The 20,777-nt window shown below is 44.2% G+C and overlaps 1 protein-coding gene across 1 annotated transcript; it reads right to left on the bottom strand.

Annotated features, from left to right (window-relative positions):
• Window positions 1–8,919: 8,919 nt before the first annotated feature.
• LOC306652385 (polyubiquitin-like) lies at window positions 8,920–9,575 on the bottom strand (the record flags this gene model as incomplete). The annotated part of the gene is made up of 4 exons (XM_079125309.1): window positions 8,920–8,988; window positions 9,054–9,170; window positions 9,269–9,390; window positions 9,437–9,575. The coding sequence occupies 4 exons, from the start codon at window positions 9,573–9,575 to the stop codon at window positions 8,920–8,922; spliced, it is 447 nt and encodes a 148-aa protein (XP_078981435.1).
• Between the last annotated feature and the right edge of the window lie 11,202 nt (window positions 9,576–20,777).

The raw sequence follows: 20,777 nt of genomic DNA on the forward strand, positions 1-20,777 counted from the left end.
CAAAGACTACCTTCCTCTCTCTTGCATTTACTGAATCCATCTCTTTGGAGATTATTGTCTTCCACCCAAGATCTGAAGCTATAAGACATTTTAAAAGTACCCCCACCCCCGCCCTTTTCACCTGATATTGGCAAAAAGAGAGGAACACTGAACCTAGTTTTCTGCATCAAGAAGGAAAGACTGACAGATTTCATTACATTTGTCTCAAGGTCTAAAACTCCACGTGGGAGACAATAATCCCACTTAGTAAAAATATCTCACTATACCTTTGAGTCAGAATGGAGAAATATGATAAACATTGTTCCTAAGAAAGTCACAAGGCATTTGGTTGTGTTTTCAAAAGTGTGATGACTATTCACCAGACTCTGGTTTGGGTGGCTGAAAGTTCCCCCCCAAAACTATATAGGCTCTAGAAATCCATATGCCCCCTGTGAAATGGCATAAGCATCAAAGGAGAAATGAATTTCCCGTGGTGCAGATGAGCTACTTAAAATCACTCTCATCTAAGTGCACCTCCTTTTCCTGGAGCACATTGAAAATCATTTGAATAATGCACATTGTTCAGTTGCATTGTGCTCTCTTAAAGCCACTTAATGAAGGCAGACAGGCTTCCAAGAAAGTACACTTTTTGACTAATGTAGATACTCTTGGAAAAATCCTTCTCCAACATGGAGAGCAAGAAGTACTAAGTGAAAGAAGGAATTCACTCCTTTGAATTGAATGGAAGCAACATTGGGTTAACTTTGATCTTTTCCAGGTGGACCTGACTTTACCCTAGGCCAGGTATATGGTGAAAAGTTGCAAGTCAATCACAACTTAGCAAAGCCAACCATCTTTCCATTGATCTCCACTATATTATTGAAGTTGCTTTGTGTCTTTCTGATTAGTTAATTATTAGTGGCTTCCAATTCCAACCTTTGTGTTAAACAGTTAACAGTCCATAAACTGATGTTTTAACAAATGGGGGACACTCCTATCTAAACAAAAAATTTATAAATATTTAGGAAAAGTCATAGGCACTTAATTTGTAGGTGAATATGTGATTTGTTAAAGTGGGGTGAATGTGTATGGTAAGATTAGCTCTTCATACACAATATATTTGATCAAGGAAAAAGCATTTGGGTTGAGGGATATTTTTAATTTCATTCATCTTGGACTTTGAGCGGCATGGGGTCAGTGAGCTGTATGAGCCTTGGAATCACCCCTGGACTCAGTCCCACACCATCACTTCTTATGTATTGGTTCTCCCTGACCCTCAGTTTCCTTCTCAATAACATGGTCTAGAAATTTGGTCTGCAACACAGGGTCACAGTGAAGAGCAGCACACTGCACATATTGTCAACACAGCACCAGGCCCATGGTGGACACCAAATAAATGGAAACTGGTACTTATAATGATGAGCAGACAGCATCAGAGGGGTCATGCCCCTGAAAATCAGGATGCCCATTTGGAAAACCATCAAATCAACTAAACACCACTGTGGTTGTGTTAGCCAGCTTTTTGTCTCTGTGACAAAATACCTGGGAAGATCAGCTTACAGGAGGAAAGATCTAGGTGGCTCACAGTTGCCATAACTGGTATTTAAAGAAATTGCTATTGATTATATCTCCAAAGAGAGGCTCAGCAGAATAAGAACAACTTGAACCTAAGTCCAAAAAGAAGAGGTTGTTGTGATAGACAAAGTGAACCCCATTTCAAACATGATTCATTATTTTCCCAAATTATCATTAATGTTAATGATGATGATGATGATGATGACAATGATAGCTACTGACACTTACATAGCATGTATGAGGTACCTGGCACCACAGGAAATATTTACATTATTGAATTTTAACATCACAAGAACTCAGTGAGGGAGATACAGTCATTATTCCAATTTCATAGAAACAAATCAAGATCTAGAGATGAAATGTCCCATCATTAGTAAGTGGTAGAGCCAGGATTTGAGTCTCAGATTAGAGGGGAATACATTCTTTTGAAAAGGTAAGAAGGTAAGAAAGAGAAGACATTGGAGGAATCAGAGCATTCTCTAATTTTGCAGCTGGAGAGACTGAGGTTAGTACTGACAATAGTGCATATGTTTGTAATAGACATTCAATAAATAATAGTTGAGTGATCATTGTTGACTGCGACTAGGAGAAGGACCTACAAGGTAAGTTACCAGGGAGCAGAAGGAAAGCTGAGGCTTCATTTTCCACTCCAGCATTTGTTCTGTGGTGACTAAGACCCACGCTGTGGTGTCTCCCCAGAAAAATCTGGTCCCAGCAATCAGTTTTACAGTCTCTAAAAACCTCCCCATGTTCATCATCTGGCACAGAACTGTCTGTGTGTTTGCCGACATCTGTACCAGAGTGCTCATCTCCAAAGCCAAGAGTCTCATGCTGACCCTAGGTGAGTGGTCTTGTTTCTTTTCTCCCTTGTTCCTGTGCTTGCCGAAGTTTTTTTGGGAGCTCAGCACTCCTCTGGTGCCCTCATGTTTCTGAATTAATCTTCATAGTGGTGAGAAGGCTCCAGAGCTCAAGAAAGGCTGCTTGGTTAGTGGATCTTTATAGAAGACACTCAAGTCAAGTCAAAGGAATAAAGAAGCCAGTGTTTTCTGAACCAGATGGGAAACCTCAGGTTGCCCATAAAAGAAACCCAATCCTACTAGATATGAACAATGATGACAAAAAGAATACAGTCCTCCCATAACTGCAGCCCCAGGGCCTCAGGGTGGACTTGCTCTAGACCCAGTCTCTCTCTGTCTCCACTCCTCCACTATCTCTTCCACCTCACTAGCTAAGTGGTCCCTCACAGGAGTGCTTATTCCTATCTAGTGGGGGTGAAAAATCTACTTCAGGATCAATTATCAAAATAAACACAAATTTCAGACTTGAATTTTGTTGACTTTAGTTAGCATGAGTTGAGTCCTGGCCCTCTTGAACAAGACCCCAGAGAGAGAAAGAAGCTTGTACTCTTGGCTCAAAACTTAAGTCAAGGATCAACGTCATTGTATTTAATTTAATTTTTTTTTTATTTTTTGGCAAAGGACTAGATAGTCAGTATTTAGACTGTGGGACAGCCTCTGGGGATGATGACTAAGAGCCAGTGTAGCCAGAAAGCAACCATAAGCAATTGGAAGGTGAATGAGGATATCCAGCTCAGCTCTGGACTGCAGGACATGGCTGCCAATCCTGGCTTGAACAAATCAGGCCCTGACACTGGGGCAGATCCCTGGCAATCTTTAAGTGCCCCTTTGCCAATGGCATGTGTAGAGTAACCCTAATAAATCTTGTTCCCATGTGACCTGGTTCCTTCACAGATGCTCATTCAAAGAAGCACAAGCTAAGCATCCTACACATGCCTTCTGTGTCTTTCCTATTTAATGACAGTCACACATGTTTATTTTAAGCAAATAGAAGTGTATGAAATAGAAAATACAAATATTCACCTTTCAGGGATAACTACTTTCCCCCCATATATTCTTTCCAGTGTTAATGTACACACCAATCTCATATATATATATATATATATATATATATATATATATATATATATATATAAAACAATATGTAATGCAAATAACAAATGTAATGCCAAATAGGTTGCTCTGAAATTTTACTGTTTTTATCTTCACATTTTTTTTTTGTTCTTTTTAAGTCATTCTAACTGGGGTGAAATAATACACATATTCTCTTCTAAAATCAGTGTGTTTTATTTATATAGACTAGTGCTTTTCATTGTGATGTATTTGTATATGCACACAACATACATCTCCCTTGCTCTCCCTCCCTACTCTCCCTGCCCCCCTCTTCACACTCTTATTCACCAGTTCACCGTTCCATATTATAGTTCATCACATTCTGGTCAAGAGACACCTGACATCCAGGCATGGTGGTACATGCCTGCAATCCCAATTACTTGGGAGACTGAGGCAGAAGGATCACAAGTTCAAGGCCAGCCCAGGCAATTTAGCAAGACCTTGTGTGGCAAAATCAAATAAAAAGAGCTGGGGCTGTAGCTCAGTTTTGGAGTGCTTGCCTCACATGCATGAGTTCCTGGGTGCAACTTCCAGTACAGAGAGATAGATAGATAGATAGATAGATAGATAGATAGATAGATAGATAGAGAGAGAGAGAGTTGGCACTCCATTCTCTGTTATTGTGCACAGCATTAGTTACTTTTCCTAGGAATGGTATTGACATTGTTGTAAAACCCTTCACTTTAATATGAAGTAATGATGAACGTCTTTGAACACACAGCTCTGTTCACCCAACAAAACTATCCACTTCGTCTTCTTCCTTCTGTAAGGAAGCAGCCCTCTGAGCAGCACCCAAAGGCACAGCCATGGGAAACCCTTTACTTAATAATCACCACTGGCTCTGTGAGATTTAAACCTAAAGACTGTTTATTCCATCATCTACTTTTGCAACAAGTGTTCCGTGTGCTTCTAGGGAGTGCCCAGTGTTCTAAATGCTACCCTGAAAAGTGGTCTCTGCTTATGTGGGTAAATGTTTATTGGGATAAATAGAAAATGATAAGTAAACAGAAAAAAAAGAGAATTTTAATTTCAGAGATAGAAAGATGAAGCCATCTGTGGGAAATTAAGGGAATTTTCCCAAAGAAGTGACAGCAGGTTGACCACTTTGGGTGATGAGAAGAAACAAACCAGGCACTGAAGGAAGAGTGCCCCTGGGCTGGAGGTGTGTGAGCTGGGGCATGGTCTGAGGTGGTTCCGGGATGGAGCAGGAGACCGATATCCAGGCAGGTCCCGGGAGGAAGCAGATGTTTTATTCAGGGTTCATGGTAGCCATTAAAGACATTGAGGATGAGGAGTCCAAATCTAGTGCCTGTTCTAGAAGTTGTCGGTCTGTTGCAGGGCTGCTCTTGCTGGAGTGGGAAAGGTGGCAGGGAGCAGGTTATTGCTGGTGACCAGGTTAGAGGCAGTCTCCACTCAAGAGCATGGCACCCAAGAGCCTCCACAGGTCCAGTCACCAGAGCTCTGGGTCTCAGAAAGGAGCATCCATCTGGTCAGCAGCACTCTTGGACAGACTAAGGCAGTCAGGTGAAGAAGACCAGGTGGACAAGACATAAGGCAACATTGAGCAGTGTGAACCAATATCTGACCACCCCAAGGAGTGGGGACCCCTGGCCTACAAAGTCACTGAAGGTCCAGGTACCAGGTAGAGAAACAAGTAGAATGTTGACTTAGCAGAGGTCGCTAACCTCAGGCTTTCATCCCAGGGTGGCAGAGACCGATGAGGTTAGCCCCCTTGCTTCAGCATGTCATCTTGAGCTTAAAGAAACAAACCAGGGCTTCCCAGTGGTCTCTGACCTCTTTTGGGCAGGAAACAATATTCGTAAATCTGAGACATTTATGCTGTGGTCAGAGGGAAGGTCAGTCAGAGGGAAGGTCAGTACCGGAGTTACTTGTCAAAAGACCCATATGTGGTCTATAACACAGGATCCACCATCTGTGCCTCACTGGCTCAACTGACTGATGTTCCCTCTCTGCAGTAGCACCTCGGCATTGGGATGGCCTTGTATGGGTGCAGATGTGTAGCAACTTCTACACCCTATGGGAAAGTTCATGATTTAATCGCTCTGCATCTAGAGGTCCAGTCTGCAAGACAAGCACACAGGATACCTATTCCTTGTCAAAGAAACATATTTGGGCACATCTTCCCAGTCTTACAAACCACACAATGTAAAAGTATATGCATCTGCTTTCATGTATAAATGTAGGTGTGTGTATAAGAAAGTTCTAGAAGCATGCATTTTTTATCAGGGGAATTGGAAAAGAAGAATTCCACATTTAGCTCTATGGAACTTCATAGGTTGAGACATATGTGATCACCAGGTTTTGTAGAGAGGACTCAAGAGAGGCAAATTCATATGGTTAATGCCAAAAGACCTGGAATTTTGAAGAGGCAAGGTGGTGCCAGGTAGGGTCAGCTGCACACAGCTTGCCTCTTCATCTCTTTAACCTTGAGCAAGTTTCTTCACGTCACTGTGCCTTCATTTTTTATTTCATTTGAAAAATGAGGATAATGACAGTGTTAGAGTAATACCAACATGAATTAAATGAGATGCTTAGGAAGTACTAAACAACTGCACCTTGCAAGTCTTTGATCAATGGTAGCTACTAATTTTTCAAAGCATCAATTATTACCTTTGGTGTAATTGTTTTTGAAGAAAAAGATTTGGTTAGAGTATTCTTAGAAAACTCTTTCTTTCTCATTATGAGAGTAAATTCCAAATGGGTCCTCTTGAGGTGATTTCCTATTTTCTAGGGAATGCGCTTGAACCCTTATCATGTGTGGGATCATGAGATCATCATGCTCAGTTGTAAGCAGCATTAGTGTTCCTAGGAACTTCCTGCATGTCCTGAGTTTCCAAAGTCTTTCTCAGGTGAGGTATGCCCCCTACCCCATCACTATTTATTTACACAACGTATTTCTGCTCATTTCATTATATCACTAACACATTTGTAAACTCTTTCATTTCCCCCCTGCTTTTCCTTCTTTGCTCTCTGTTCTAAATTTATCATGGAAACAAAACAATGCAGTCTCACTAACAAAGGAGACTCGGCAGCATGAGCAGAAAGAACCCTCGATCCATCTTGAGTCAACTGCTATTTCTTGTCTTCATGTTTATAAAAGAGCCCGTGGCTCTCACAGTAGGAAGGGAGGGAACCCTGATTAAATGGTATGCATTACTTGAAAAGGGAATTAAAAGCAATGCAAAGGTTTGCACTAAACCACAAGGCAGGAATACTCAAGCACCACATTGCCTGGGTGGTTTCCAGTCAAAACATGCAGGTACTGAGTCTGCTGTGACTCACTCAATCAAGAAAGAATTGCTAACCTGGCTGATTGCCTAATCAGCCAGGCATTTGCCATTACCCCACTGGCCCTTGAATGGAATATAGAAGGTTAGGGATAAGGTGGGGTGGAAAGGTAATTAGAGGCATTTGGAAATGAGCATACAAATGAAAAATGGAAATTGATAAAGATGTTTGAAGCACTGATGTTTTGGGTGGTTTTCTTTGGAATTGCTAAAAACAATAACAATAAAAAAATATTTACTGAGTGACCAGTAAATGCCAAATACTCTCTGAGACATGGGTTTACCATGTAGTCAAGATGGCCAAAGCCCTGCCCATGTGGTCTTATATTCTGATGGAGGAATAAAGAAAAACACAAGTCAATAAATAGCTTTGTAACTTCATGTTCTGGAAATCCTAAAGAGGAAATAATTGGGATGAAGTATGAAAGAGGTGGCTCTCTTTGAGAGGTGGCATTTGCACTGACCCCTGAGGTGAGACAGCGTGGAAAAGCAGGGAGGCGGGATCTAGGCAGAGGCTGACTCACTTGTCAAATCCCTGAGCTGCCACAGGGAAGCAGAGAGGAGTCTTGAAGCAAACCCAGGCTGTCCTACAATGGCTGTAAGCTGGTGGAGCCTCCAAACCAGAGTTATCTGCTAAGGAAACCAAGTCTCAGAAGGAAAAACTACTTGCCCTGGATCATCCAGCTCATGGGTAACAAGGCTCAGTGAGAACCAGAACTATGAACCCTGTTCTCCAAGAACCTTGTCTATAACAAGACAGACTATGAAACAAAAATCATTGATGTTGGCATCTTGGTTCCAGTGTACCTGCCTGCTTTCTCCAGGATACTAGCTTTGGGGTCACTTGGAGTTCAAGATTCACCCCAACCCCTGCTTACTTTGGATCCTCAGTTTGTCTTTTGATTCTTCCCTGAGCATCATCTATAAAACCTCAGGGCAGAGTTGCAGAAAGCCCTTGGACAACATTAGGACTGTACATGGCACAGAGAAAATACACAAAATGTTAACTATCTTCTGTATTATCATGATTAACCTGTCAATATTCTGCAAAGATTGTATTGTACATCATTTTACATTTCTTATCCAATGCCTTTATAATCCAAATATTCACTCATGGATCACAGCACCAAGTATATATCAAATAATCTACAAGTTCTGGGGAAAACAATATATATATACATATAAAGTACGATGAATAATTAATTGTGTCATGGTCAGTATTGGGGAACTGGATCCTGGAACTGTAACTTTTTAAATATGTGACACCAGGCAAGTCGCCGAGGTTCTTCCAGTGTCCTATCTGAACACTGGGGACAATGGTAACCACACATGGCTTTGACATACCATCTGTGGCTCCACGCCTGGAAGCAGGGTTCCAGGACCAGACTGTCATTACAGCTCCAGCTGCTCCATGGAATTGATCTCAGTGTGCAAGGAGCATTAATATGAGGAGAAACAAAAGGTAAGAAACTGGTAAGTTTCATTGTAAGCTGAGCATGGGAGGGCCCCAATTCCCACCTTCACTGTCCTCCCAGGAAAGATAGGGCAGACTGGAGCTGGTTCTGAAGGCATGGACAGGGACTTTCTAAGTAAAGGGAGAAGCACTCCAGACAGCCAAATTGGCATGTGCCAAGACACAGAGGCCTGAATCAAAGCAACTTGTCGGGGAAATACAAAGTGACCTGGGATAGCTGTCCTGTGCATTGGAGGACAGGGAAATGGAAGTCGAGAGTGAGACAGAAGAGGAAGTGATTCTGTCCTTGTCATGGATATTTGCCTTGACATTCTTAATGGTGTCACTGAGGTCCACATCCAGGGTAATGGTTGTGCCTGTCAGGGCCTTTATGAAGATCTTCATCATACATCTGAGTCACAGTACCAAGTGCAGGGTGGACTCCTGGATGTTGGAATCCTACCGACTATTGTCTTCCAGCTCTTTGTGAGAACAATCTCTGCTCGTCAGGAAGATTGTCTTACTTTTCGTGGATATTTGCCTTGCCATTCTCTATGGTGTCATTGTGCTCCACCTCCAGGGATATGGCCATGCCAGTAAGGATCTTCATGGAGATCTGCATCCCACCACTGAGTTACAGCACCAGGTGCAGGGTGGACACCTTCTGGAATTTGGAGTCAGGCACGGTGCACCAGTCTTCTAGCTGTGGACAGCAAATGTCAACATCTGCTGGTCAGGGAGGATGCCTTCCTTGACTGGCATCTTTACCTTGACATTCTCATTGGTGCCATTGAGTTTCACCTCTAGGGTGATGGTCATGCCATTCAGGGTCTTCATGAAGATCTGCATCTCATCTCTGAGGTGCAGTACCAGGTGCAGTGTGGACTACTGGATGTTGTAGTCAGACAGGGTGCTGTCTTCCAGCTCTTCACTAGATCAGCCTCTGCTGGTCGGAAGAATGCCTTCTTGTCTTGGATCCTTGCCTTGACACTCTCATTGGTGTCACTGAGCTCCACCTCCAGGCTGATGGTCATGTCAGTCACATTATTCATGAAGATCTGCATCCCACCTCTGAGGTGTAGAACCAGGTGCCGGTTGACTCCTTCTGGATGTTCAGGTAAGACATGATTCATCAGTCTTCCAGTTGTTGCCAGCAAACATCAACCTCTGCTTGTTACAGAAGATGCCATCCAGGCCTTGGATTGTTACCTTGACATTCTCAATGGTATCAATTGTCTCCATCTCTAGGGTGATGTTCTTGCTGGTCAGGATCCTCTTGAAGAACTCCATCCCATCTCTGAGACAAGGAATTCATCTCCCCCAAGCAACAGTGGATGATCTTTGCTGGCACAGAGCTGGAAGACAGGCACACCCAGGCCAATATCCAGGAGGAGTCCACCCTGCACCTGGTGCTGCGCCTCAGAGGTGGGATGCAGAATTTCATGTAGACTCTGACTGGCATGACCATCATCCTAGAGGTGGAACCCAGGGACACCATTGAGAATGTCAAGGCAAGAATCAAGTCAAGGAAGGCATCCTACCTGACCAGCACAGGTTGATCTTTGCTGGCAAACAGGTGGACAACAGTAGACTCCTTCAGGATATTGTAGTGAGACAGGTGTGTCTGTCTTACAGCTGTTTGGAAGCAGACAAGAGGGGCAGGATGGTGTATTAGAGGCACCCAGCACTTATCTGTAGTCCAGAGAGAGAATCCAAACACCACACTGAGGTTTGTGGCCAAGAGAGAATGCTCAAATTCAACAGAGGAGAGACATGGACCTGAGGATTCCTGAGTATTGGGCTGAATTATGAAAGTGAGTGCCCAGTACTGATCTCAGGGCAGGCAGTAGGGCTAGGGCAGGGCTCCAAGGCATGGGTTGGGGTGGAGGCAGGAGAGTCCCAGTGAGCAGCAGAGGCACAGGACTCAGCACTGTGCAGCAGTGTCATCTGAACACATGACAGATCTAGGACATGCATGGTGAACAGGCTCTGGAGGTGTACTCTGCCCTTCACTGCATATTCTCCTGGTGCCCTAACTAGGAGTGAGATTAAAAAGGTTTTGACACCTTCCCAAGGGGGGGTTAAAAACTTTCTTAACTTGTGTCTTCATGTTTCATATATAATGTTAATTTAGGTTAACTAATTTATATTCTTTCAAAAAATTATATGTGAAAATCTATGGAATAGATAATATGGGTATATAATGGATATATGGATATATAATATGGATATATATAATATGCAATAGATAATAGATAATAGATAAGAAACTAAGATGCATTTCAAAATTAAAACATCTTTCCTTAGTTTTGTCAAGAGACCCATTTCAGAAAAATTAAGAAGTATACATAAGAATCTTAAAATTCTATTCATATATAACTACTATTAACATTAAACACATAAATTATAGATATATGCATTTTATAAATATAAAATGATTTTAATAGTTTTAAGACTTCTAAATTATTTTAAATTGCACCCAATATTATTTTAATGCTAGATCTTTTAGCATATAGTTCATTTATCCAAAACCCTATATTGGACATTTAAATTATTCTTGCTACCTTAAAAACAGCTATCAGGAATATTCCTACAGCTCTCTTTACAAATAAACGTGTTTCTTTTTTTGTTTTGTTTTGTTTTGTTTTTTTTTTTTTTGTTTGTTTTGGTTTTTTTTTTTTTTTTTTTTTTTTTTTTTTTTTACTGCTGGGAGATTACCTTATTTATTTTTTTAAATCCACACCTTTCAAATAAACATTATTTTAACATAAATTTCTAAAATATAATTGGTAGATAAATGGCATATAAAATTCTAAGACTTTTAAATTACTTATTAAATCACTCTTCTGAACAATACTACCCCTTTATATTCTCCCCAACAATATTTAAAAGAACTAATTCCCCACACATGGATTGGAACAACATTTAATGACAGTAAATATTACTCCTATTTTGTTAGGTAAGATTAGTCATTCTTTTGCTTTTTGTTATTATTAATGAGTGGAAATTTTTGTCCTGTGCTCACTGAACATATGTATTTGTTATTTCACCAAATGTCTTTCGATAGCTTCTGTATCGTCTCTTAAAATAAAACTGCCTCTCATCTCATTCCAGGTTAAAATAATCATTCAAGTTCATTTAAAATTAAATTGAAAAGATTAATTTTTGCTATACAAATTACTATGTGCCTAATAGAAACAGAAATGCTATATACAACTGTTTAAAATTATACAAAATTATATTACTTAATAAATAGCTATTGTAAAAATTAAATATAATTTTACACTTATTCATTTTATATTGTGTTTTCCTTACTAACCTTACGTCTACTGTTTGTTAACACCTTAAAAATTACCAATTCTAATATAACAACAAGTTAATTTAAGGTGATAATACCATTATGCATAAACAAGCATTTGTAAAACTGATTTTCAGTATCTATACTGACCATATTTTATAATTTTGTTGCTCACCCATTACTAGAAACAAAATATAATCATACATTTGATAAACACTAGGCCTTCTTTTAATGTAATGCCCTCTTCAGCTCAATAACATTGACTTTAACAATTCTCACATGCCTAACAGGCAAATTTACTAATTTCCCTGGCCAAATAAAAATATTTCTTTGGTCACTTCTTACTGTTGAAATATTTGTACAGTGCCAGGCCATTGTCTACCAGTGAAGGCTAATGATGCTCCACCTTATATCCAGTTTTTTCTAATTTTAGAGAATTAAAAATGGGAAACACAATCCTAAATAACCTCACAAATTCTCACAAAATTGTTTTTAAAATGTTTTAACTGTCTCAACTCTTCTGAACAATACATGGAAAAATAGAATAAACCAGATTCAATAATTATATAGAAACTATGCTTTATATTTCCAGAAAAACAAACCTGTCATCTTGGATACCCCTGAAGGACCTGACACATCAGGCTGAACAGATAAGTAAACACCAGGAAGGTAATAAGACTACAACCACAGTGTTTATAGCCACACCTGCTTTATCAAGATGTCAGGTAAGGAGAGTCTATGGAGAGATTCACTGGACCCATTTCCCAGGTCCACATTTAATGAACCCAGTGATGTGAACTGGGGAATCCATCCCAGCATTTACTTATGATGCCCAAATCATGGGGTATTTATATATAAACATATTGTACTTATTTATACAACTGGATTTAAATATGATGGCTACAGTGGGAACCTACCTATATGTTATATGATAAGTATGCTGGCTATTAAAAGACAACTTCTGAGGAAAAGGCAGCTTAGGGAGGACCTAGACCAGCCAATCATACTGATTCTTGAAACTTAAGATTTTATATCCAGACAGTTATTAAAATGGGACCTTTTCATAAAAAGCCAGTCATTCCCATGGAACATCCACCAATATCTTACTGCCCTAATTGACTACAATAGAATTTTTCACCTTTCTTAAATGGATTGAATGTACAAATTCCTTGCCAGTGCAACATAAAATCTCTAAAAGATATGAATATGTTTTGCATTGATCTTCAAAGACTGATGGAAGAGAGTTGCAGCAGAATGTCACTTCCTCCAGAAGGTCCAAAGCCAGGAAGGGTTAGTGTGGCAGCACTGCCACTAAGTGTGTTTTGTTTTTACTTCTTCTTGAAAAGAGTTTATAGAAAACCATGTTTGATTTAAATTATTTAATATAGTAGAAGATCTAAGATGCCAGGAAAATAACTGAGTTATCTAGAACTATTTTCAGACTTCAAAATAAGATTAGATATACAATCATTCTGACCTTTTGAAACTCCATGTGGTTCAGACTATTCCCTATTGTTTGGGTATTACTTTGTACTGTTAGTAACCATGTAATGAAGACCAAATTAAACCCAGAAAACTGACTGATGTTACATTAGAAAGATCAGTAATTCACATTTGGATTTTAACAGTTATTTCTTATTTGATGATAATTTGGTTTTTATGTGTTTTAATGTATTCTTTCAGGCTTCTATCTGTTCCCACATTCACTATATCTGGGGGCATAGTCTATTGGGTCAGGATGCTATGACCCCTAGAGCCTTCATTACTAACATTGTAACCATCAAGAGGATAATATGCAAAAAGATCTCTGGCATCTACGTATTGCCTCAGATTTTCTCCATCTTACTCATGACCCCATACCTAACTTTATGGACAGGAACTGCAAGCAGAGCTCCTACTATGGCCTGTCAGGCTATATGCAATCTTCTCATGCTTCATTTCCTGGAAATGTAAGAGTAAGGAGAAAAAGAGATAAATATCATGTAACTTGTAAGAAATGTAATCTAAGAGACGCAGAGCTGCCAGGGTCAGAGGTCAGGGCATGGGGAATATACAGCCTTGCTCACAGAGGTGTAGGTGCCCCAAGGTGGACTTGGGGGTTTCTGCGGGGGGGGGGACTTAAGAGTGGCCCCCTCAGCCCCAGGAACAGAGTTGTTTTTTCTCCCTTTTAAGGTGGTCACTATGCAGATGGTCTGGTTGGTTGGACTGAAGGTGTTAAAGCCCAAGTTGCCCCATTAGCCCTGTCTTGGGCTTCTTGTTCCTCCAATTTGGGAGGAGAGAAACATGGCCCCAAAGGCAGATATGAAATCTGAGTCTAGTCTGGGCTTCCAGATTCCTTTGATTGCATGAGGACAAGGTGAGTAGAGGTGGTCTTTCTGTGTGTGGTGCTGGTTCCCCCAGGAGAGCTTAAGGGCTTCTGCTTGGACAGACTTTGTGGGATGGCAGTAAATGTAGGAAGGTTGCTTGCCATTGTTTGCACTTCACCTTCTGTCCCTTTGTCCCCATGGTGGTCATCTGCCTATGGACACTGGAGGTGCTCTGTCCCCAGCTTGCCCCAGGTTGCTGTCTGTTGCTTGGGGTCTGTCCTATTTAAGAGGAGATGTGCAAGGCATTAAATGCTGATATGAGATCTGGGAGCAAGTCTGGGCTCCCAGATTCCCCTGATGTCACAGGAACAGACGAACTACCAGAGGTAGCCTTTCTGGGGGTGATATTGGTCCCCTGAGATGAGCTTAGGTGTTCTTGAGTGGGCAGGTTTTGGGGGGTGGCACTCAGGGTAGGAACTCCAGTGTTTCCTTGTTTTTTTTTTTTTTTTTCTCTTGTTCTTTTGTGTTTTGGGGACAGTGGTAGTGCTCTGGCCAGGGACACTCTTAGTGTTCTGTCCCAAACTTGCCTCATTTTGCTCTCCACTTTTGGGGGTTCCTCTACTTATTGAGCAGGTGTTTATTGCTGTTCTGGGAGATGTCAGACCTGGGACCAAGTCTGGGCTCCCAGATCCCATTGGTGATATGGGAACAGACCTACAAGTAGAGGAGGTCTTTCTTGGGGTGGTCCTTGTTCCCCCAGGAGAGCCTAAGGGTTTCTGCATGGGCAGGCTTTTGGGGGTGGCAGTAAGTGTATGAACACCAGTGTTTGCTTGTCCTGACTTGCACTTTCCCTTCTGCCCCTTGGTCCCCATGGTGGTGCTCTGCCTATGGACATTGGTGATAATATGCCCCATGTTTGCCCCAGATTGCTCTCTGTACTTTGGGGTCCCTCCTCTTTGGGAAGAGATACACATGTTCCCAAAGGCTGATATGAGATCTGGGAGCAAGTCTGGGCTCCAGATCCCATTGATGTCAAAGGGACACATGAAGTAGAAGTAGCCTTTCTGGGGGTGGTGTTTGTCCCCTGAGATGAGACTAGGTGATCCTGGGTGGGCAGGTGTTGGGGGGTGGTATTCAGGGTAGGAGCTCCAGTGCTTCCTTGCCCCCATTTGCTCTTGCTTCTGTGTTTTTTGGGTGCAGTGGTAGTGCTCAGGCCAGGGGCACTGTTGTTGTTCTGTCCCAAGCTTGCCCCATGGTGCTCTCCGGGTTTGGGGGTCCCTCTACTTTCTGAGCAAATGCTCATTGCTGTTGTGGGAGCAGTCAGGCCTGGGGACAAGTCTGTCCTTCCAGTGGCCTTTAATGGAACTAGCTCTGTCAGCCTGGAAGGGGATGGAACTAGTTTTAGTTTCTCACGGGTTGACAGGGGCTGCCTGTTGTCAGGACAAACTCTGGCCACAGGCCCTGGCCTCTGGGGGGCAGCTGCAGTGGGAGAAGCCAATATATTTGGTGTCCCAGCAGGCCTTGCAGCCTGGCTGCCAGCAGAATGTCCCTGGGTGCTGGCATGGGAACCCACGGTGGGGTTTCTATGTGTGTCAGCCCCAAGGGCTGAGTGCTTTGGACTGGCCAAGGCTGGGGGGCCTGCAGTCAATGGTGGGATTGGGGTTGCCCCTTGACCTGCAGCTGCCAGGTGTCCAGATTGAGGGCTGGCAAAGGAGAGGGCTATGGGCGTTTTCCCATGAGAAACCTCAGGGATTGGTGGAATGGTGGCTCCACGGATGACAGGCTGCTTCCCAAGCGGAGCCTGTTGCCACACCCTTGGAGCTGGCCTGCTGGTGCTGTCCACAGGTGAGGCCCTGTGCATACTGTTGGGCTTTGGGCCCTGGTGAGAGGGGAGGAAGCTCCCACACGAGCTGGATGGAGGCCCCAGATGGAGGGACTGGGAAAGCAAACTGGTATTCATGACGGTGGCCCCAAAGGGAGCCACTGGCTGTGGAGCCACACCTGCTGGTGTACTGGGGTGTACTGGGAGAGGGCCTGGGAGGAAAGGCCAAAGAAGCAACTGGCAGGCTGGAGGGGAAGAGGATGCTAAGGTGGGAGGTGGGAGGGTATCTCTGGGATGAGATAGCACAGCCCACCCACATTGGGGTGGAGGCTGCCACAGTGGTGGTACTGGGATGGTGGAGCAAGTTCTGGCTAAGACCCAGTGATGCCACAGGCCTGGCCCCTCTCAATGCAGTGGGGTCCCATGCATGGGCTTGGGAGGCCATGGTAGTGCTGTCACACATGGCCTGGGTCTCACCCATCAGAAGGTGGTTGATGCACTGCAGAAATTTCTCCTTCTCCCAGTCTAGGTCCTCAGCGGTGACAGGTCAGGCCAGTTCCAGAGGTGGTGGCAGCCTCAGAGGTTCCCCTCGGCGGCAAGGCAGCAAAGGAAACTTCCATTTCCATGGCCTGCCGGCGTCCCCAGTACATGAACACTTCTTCTTGGCTAATGGCTGTCCCACCCTCCCTTCTGTCACCTTCTCAGTGTGGGCCTTCTTTGGTGGAATCCCTGGGGATGAAGAGCATCCCAGGGGCAGCGTATAGTTGGAAGGGCCTGGAGCCCTCCTCTTCAGGCCTGGGAGACCTTGACTGGAGCTGATCTACTACTGATGGCATTTCTTTTGTGGCAGAAGCTCATACAGGTGGCCTTGGAGATGCCAGCTCTGTCTTGGGAGCTCTAGGTGCAGATGTTTACCTGCAGAGCCCCAGGCCTGGGCACAAAGGAAGGCAGAGGGCCATGGGACACCAGGAGCCTTAAGGCAGATTGTGCTCCTCCAAGTCACATGGGAGCTCCCCCTCTTATATTCTCTTCCTTCAGGGCCTTCTGCCTACTCAGGCTGCCCTTGATGACTGTCTCCAGGGGCTCTGTGCACAGTTTTCCATGAACAGTGATCTTGGACAGGCCTCGGTGCTGCAAACTGGCAAGCAGCCCCTTCTGCACCTGTGCCATAGGTGCATGTGCTTGATGATTTGATGGTCTGTGCTGCAGGAGTCAGTGGAAGGTGCAGCAGACAGCAGCATCTTCCTCAACAAACCTGGCATGCAGAAGATGAAGGGCATGTCCCTGTCTCCCAGGAAGTGTAGAATAGTCTTCAGGAACCTGGACAAGCACCTAGGAGGCACTCGACTCAACCGCCAATGTGCCAGTGGCAGGATGACCTGTGAGTGTCCCTGTGGGACCAGGCAGCCCATAGTGGCCAACCAGAGTAGGGAAGTCTGTGGGAGCTGTGATAGGGCTTCAAGGGGGATGCCACTGGCTGGTCCTTGGTGGCCACTGGTGAGGGACAAAGCTTGCCCTGGGACATACCCATGGCAGCGATTAGAGATGGCACAATTCAGAAATACAGCTGTGAGTGCAAAGTGTCCTTCTACTGCGGTCAACTGGTTTTAAGAGACCTGTTACCGTGATGCAGCTAGGGAAGGTAATGATTAGAGAACTGTGGGCACGTGCAGAAAACCATTGACACAGGGCACATGGCAGGGTCATTCCAGAAACAGACATGCACACACAAAGGTGCACGTGCCAAGGTGTGCATGCAAAGGTCTGCATGTACCGGATGCAAGAGGGATAGTCACAGAAACCACATGCCTGGAGTGTGCCTTGATCCTGAGGGATTGTGGAGTGGGGGCACTAGGGTTTTGGATTCAGAGCCTGCTGGTCCACCAGCTGACCCATTGACATTTCCTGATCCTCTGGGAAGTGTTGTAGATGCTGGTTGAAGGTCAGCAGTTGTGGCAATGGCAGGGATCCCTCCTCTTGTGCTGGTGCAGCACTCCTGTTCCTCCCCACAGGTGTCCAGAATAGCTGCTCATCTGAACTGGAATCCAGTGGAGGTGGTGGGGGGCAGCAGCAGGGCTGAGCAGACTCTAACTGACAGGTAGAGGGTGGCTCTTGGTGCATGCAGTAGGTGAATACTAGGGTGACACATGGGGATTTTCCCTGGTGGTACCTATGCCTTCAGTACAAGGACTGGCCTGTGCCTCCTTGAGGGTGCTCTTCTCTGGAAAGGTGGGCTCAGGCCCCAATATGCACAATCCACATGCCACCAAGGGTGGAGGAGGGTGGTGAGCTGAAGCAGCGCTGCCATCAGGAGACGCCATGGGCCTCTGAAAGGGGAAGCAAGAGCATGAGATAGGTGGTGTGCAAGCACAGGACTGGTCCTGCAGTTGTACAGTGAGTGAGCAAGCGGGGATGGTGTCACCAGGATCTAACTCACTGGGCCTGGGACAGGACACTGTCCTCTACTGTCACAGTGAAGGTGTGATCCAGCGTTTGTATCTAGTCTTGATCTGGTGAGTGCAGGTGGTGGTGGGTTTGACAGCTAGGTTTGGAGCTCTTGCAATGGTAGGAATCCCTCTGCCCACGCCCCACCCCAGAGCTGTCAGAGAGCTGTTCGTGGTCCTGCAAGCACTTGGCCAGAGAGCTGTCCATGGTCCTGCAAGGGCCTGGCTAGACAGAAGGGGAACTGCTGTGGAGCAAGTTTCCTGGTGGTGGCAGCTTGGGATCAGGAACTGTCTTCCTGCACTTCCCCTGGGAACACTGGAGGGGACAGCTGCTGAAAAGAGAGCATGAGTGCCCCCCAGTCTCTTACCGAGGGCTTCAGCAGGGCAGGATGCGAGGGACCAGTACCCTGGTATACCACCCTTTCCCTCCGTAGGGAAGCCAGAATACCCCAGCTCATGTGCTCACAAAGTCTGGTTTTATTTATGTTTGGGCTGCTCTCTTCGATCTTTGTATCAAGATTCTCCAATTGTTTGAGTGTGTCTTTGCTTAGCTGTTCTGGGGACTAGTAAGCCTCCTACTGACTCCACAGCGGAAGACCTGTTCACGTTTGACCAGTTCAATCCAACACAGACACCTTACAGACCTAGAGATCCCCTCAGCATTCACTGTTGGGAGGTTCCAGCTGTCAAGCATATTGGCTTCCTGCAGATGGAAGGACACCCTGCCAGAGTTAGGTGTGAGTTTTTGAGCTCAAGCTTCCCATAACCTACTGAGCAGCCATGCATGCTCCTCTGCCCTCAGCTGTGAAGATCTGCCACTCTTCATCGCAGGTGGAGTGCTGGGTGGTTTTCTGGACTGGACAAAATATCGTGAGCAGTGCCTGAAGAGCCAGGCAGGAGGGAGCCTCAGCTGGGACCACTGTCCAAGATGGGTGCTCCTTGGGTCCTCTCACTGCCTGTGGGTTCCCTCAGGTGCAGCCTGCAGGTTGGAGGTGTCGCTGGTGCTTATAGTACTTGGTGCTGTTACTCCCAGAGGTGCATCCTCCTGACCCCTTTTGGTGGTGCTGCTGGCAGCCTGCAGTGGGGACCTGGATGGAGAGGGATCACCCATAGCCCAGATGAGCCGTGTGAACCACACACCAGCACTCCTCTTCCAGTAGGTGAAAAAGTTGGGGTGAGGTTGCCAAGAACGTGAGCCTGAGACTCAGTGTGCAGGGCCTTTATGTGACAGCACAGATGAGCTGGCACTTATCTTGAATCTTCCTCTGGGGTGGCCAGGACCACTACTTGTCAAAGTGTAGTGAATTCATAGTGCTGTTGGAAAAATGGCTGTGAATTAGGGTGTGTCCCCCACCGTAGGCCTCTCCCCAGGCTCTCAAGCTGGGAATTTCTCAGTGTCCTACTTCAGACTCCTTTTCCTGCTGCATAGGACAGAAATATGGACACCTTCCTAGATCATGCCTGCCTCTGGTGTCAGGGGTGCTGACTCCCTGGATGAAGGAGCCTAGGGAACTTGACCACACCCAGGAGGTCCTGGAGCCTGAGATTGGTCAAGCTCTTTAATTTCTAATAACAAAGGTAAACACAGTCTTTATTGCTTGTTTAAAACAGCGATTATAAAAATTATTAAAACAGCCCATAAAGAAGGATCCCAGCACCTAAGGGACCCTCATCATTGTCATTGGGGTGTACCATCTTCATGTTTTACTTCTGGATAGACTCCCCTTCCCATGAGAAAGAGGGAGTCCTTAGGAATGCTTAATGTGGGGGTTTCTCAAGAAGGTCATTTTGACATGCTATGTACAGTTAGGGTGGGGACATATTGACTTAAGAGGTGACATGGTGGAATCAGGAAAAAAAAATTAAAGAAATTGAACTCAGATTTGACCAGAATTCCTTAAGTGTGGCCTTACCATTTTGAGTGTATGGATGGTGTTGTACACAGGTGTTGTGCAGTCATTTAAAGGAATGTACATTGTGACCACAGATACATACCTAGAGGATGAACTTGCACATATACTAAGCCACACAAAGTCTTCACTGTGGTTGTCAACAATGTCCTGATTCACAAAGACCTTTCTCTCCTTCTTCTTAGATTGAACAGAATCTGGAGTCCTGGAAATTGCCTTTGAAGATTCAAAATTTTGCTTTGGACAAAAGAAAACATTGATGTTGAGAACGACTGTGAAAAAATTGAGTTAAAAATTGATTTCTAAAAGTGGAAGCACAATATAGTAATACATAGTTCTTTATTATGTATAATATAAATATATAATTGCTTCCACATTATCAAGTTAAATTTCATGAGTATGTATTTGATCTCCTTTAAAATTTATATCAATTGGGCAAAACCCCATTTTTATTCTCTCAGTGGGAATTATTTATTCCCACACTGAAAATTTTTCTTAGAATTGGGTGCAGTTTATATTTTGATACTTAGAGTCATATATTCATGTTCTAAAACATCTAGAGTTTCTTGAACATATCATCTAGTAATTTGTTTTTAAATTGAATGTAATGATACGCACACACACATACACATGTACCTAGCTTAGGTGTTAATATCGCCTGCATGAGGAAACAGAAGCACACAGAAGCTACAAAACATTCCCAGGACCCAAA

The sequence above is a fragment of the Sciurus vulgaris genome (genome assembly GCF_902686455.1).
Source record: "Sciurus vulgaris genome assembly, contig: HiC_scaffold_181_arrow_ctg1, whole genome shotgun sequence".
NCBI lineage: Eukaryota > Metazoa > Chordata > Mammalia > Rodentia > Sciuridae > Sciurus > Sciurus vulgaris.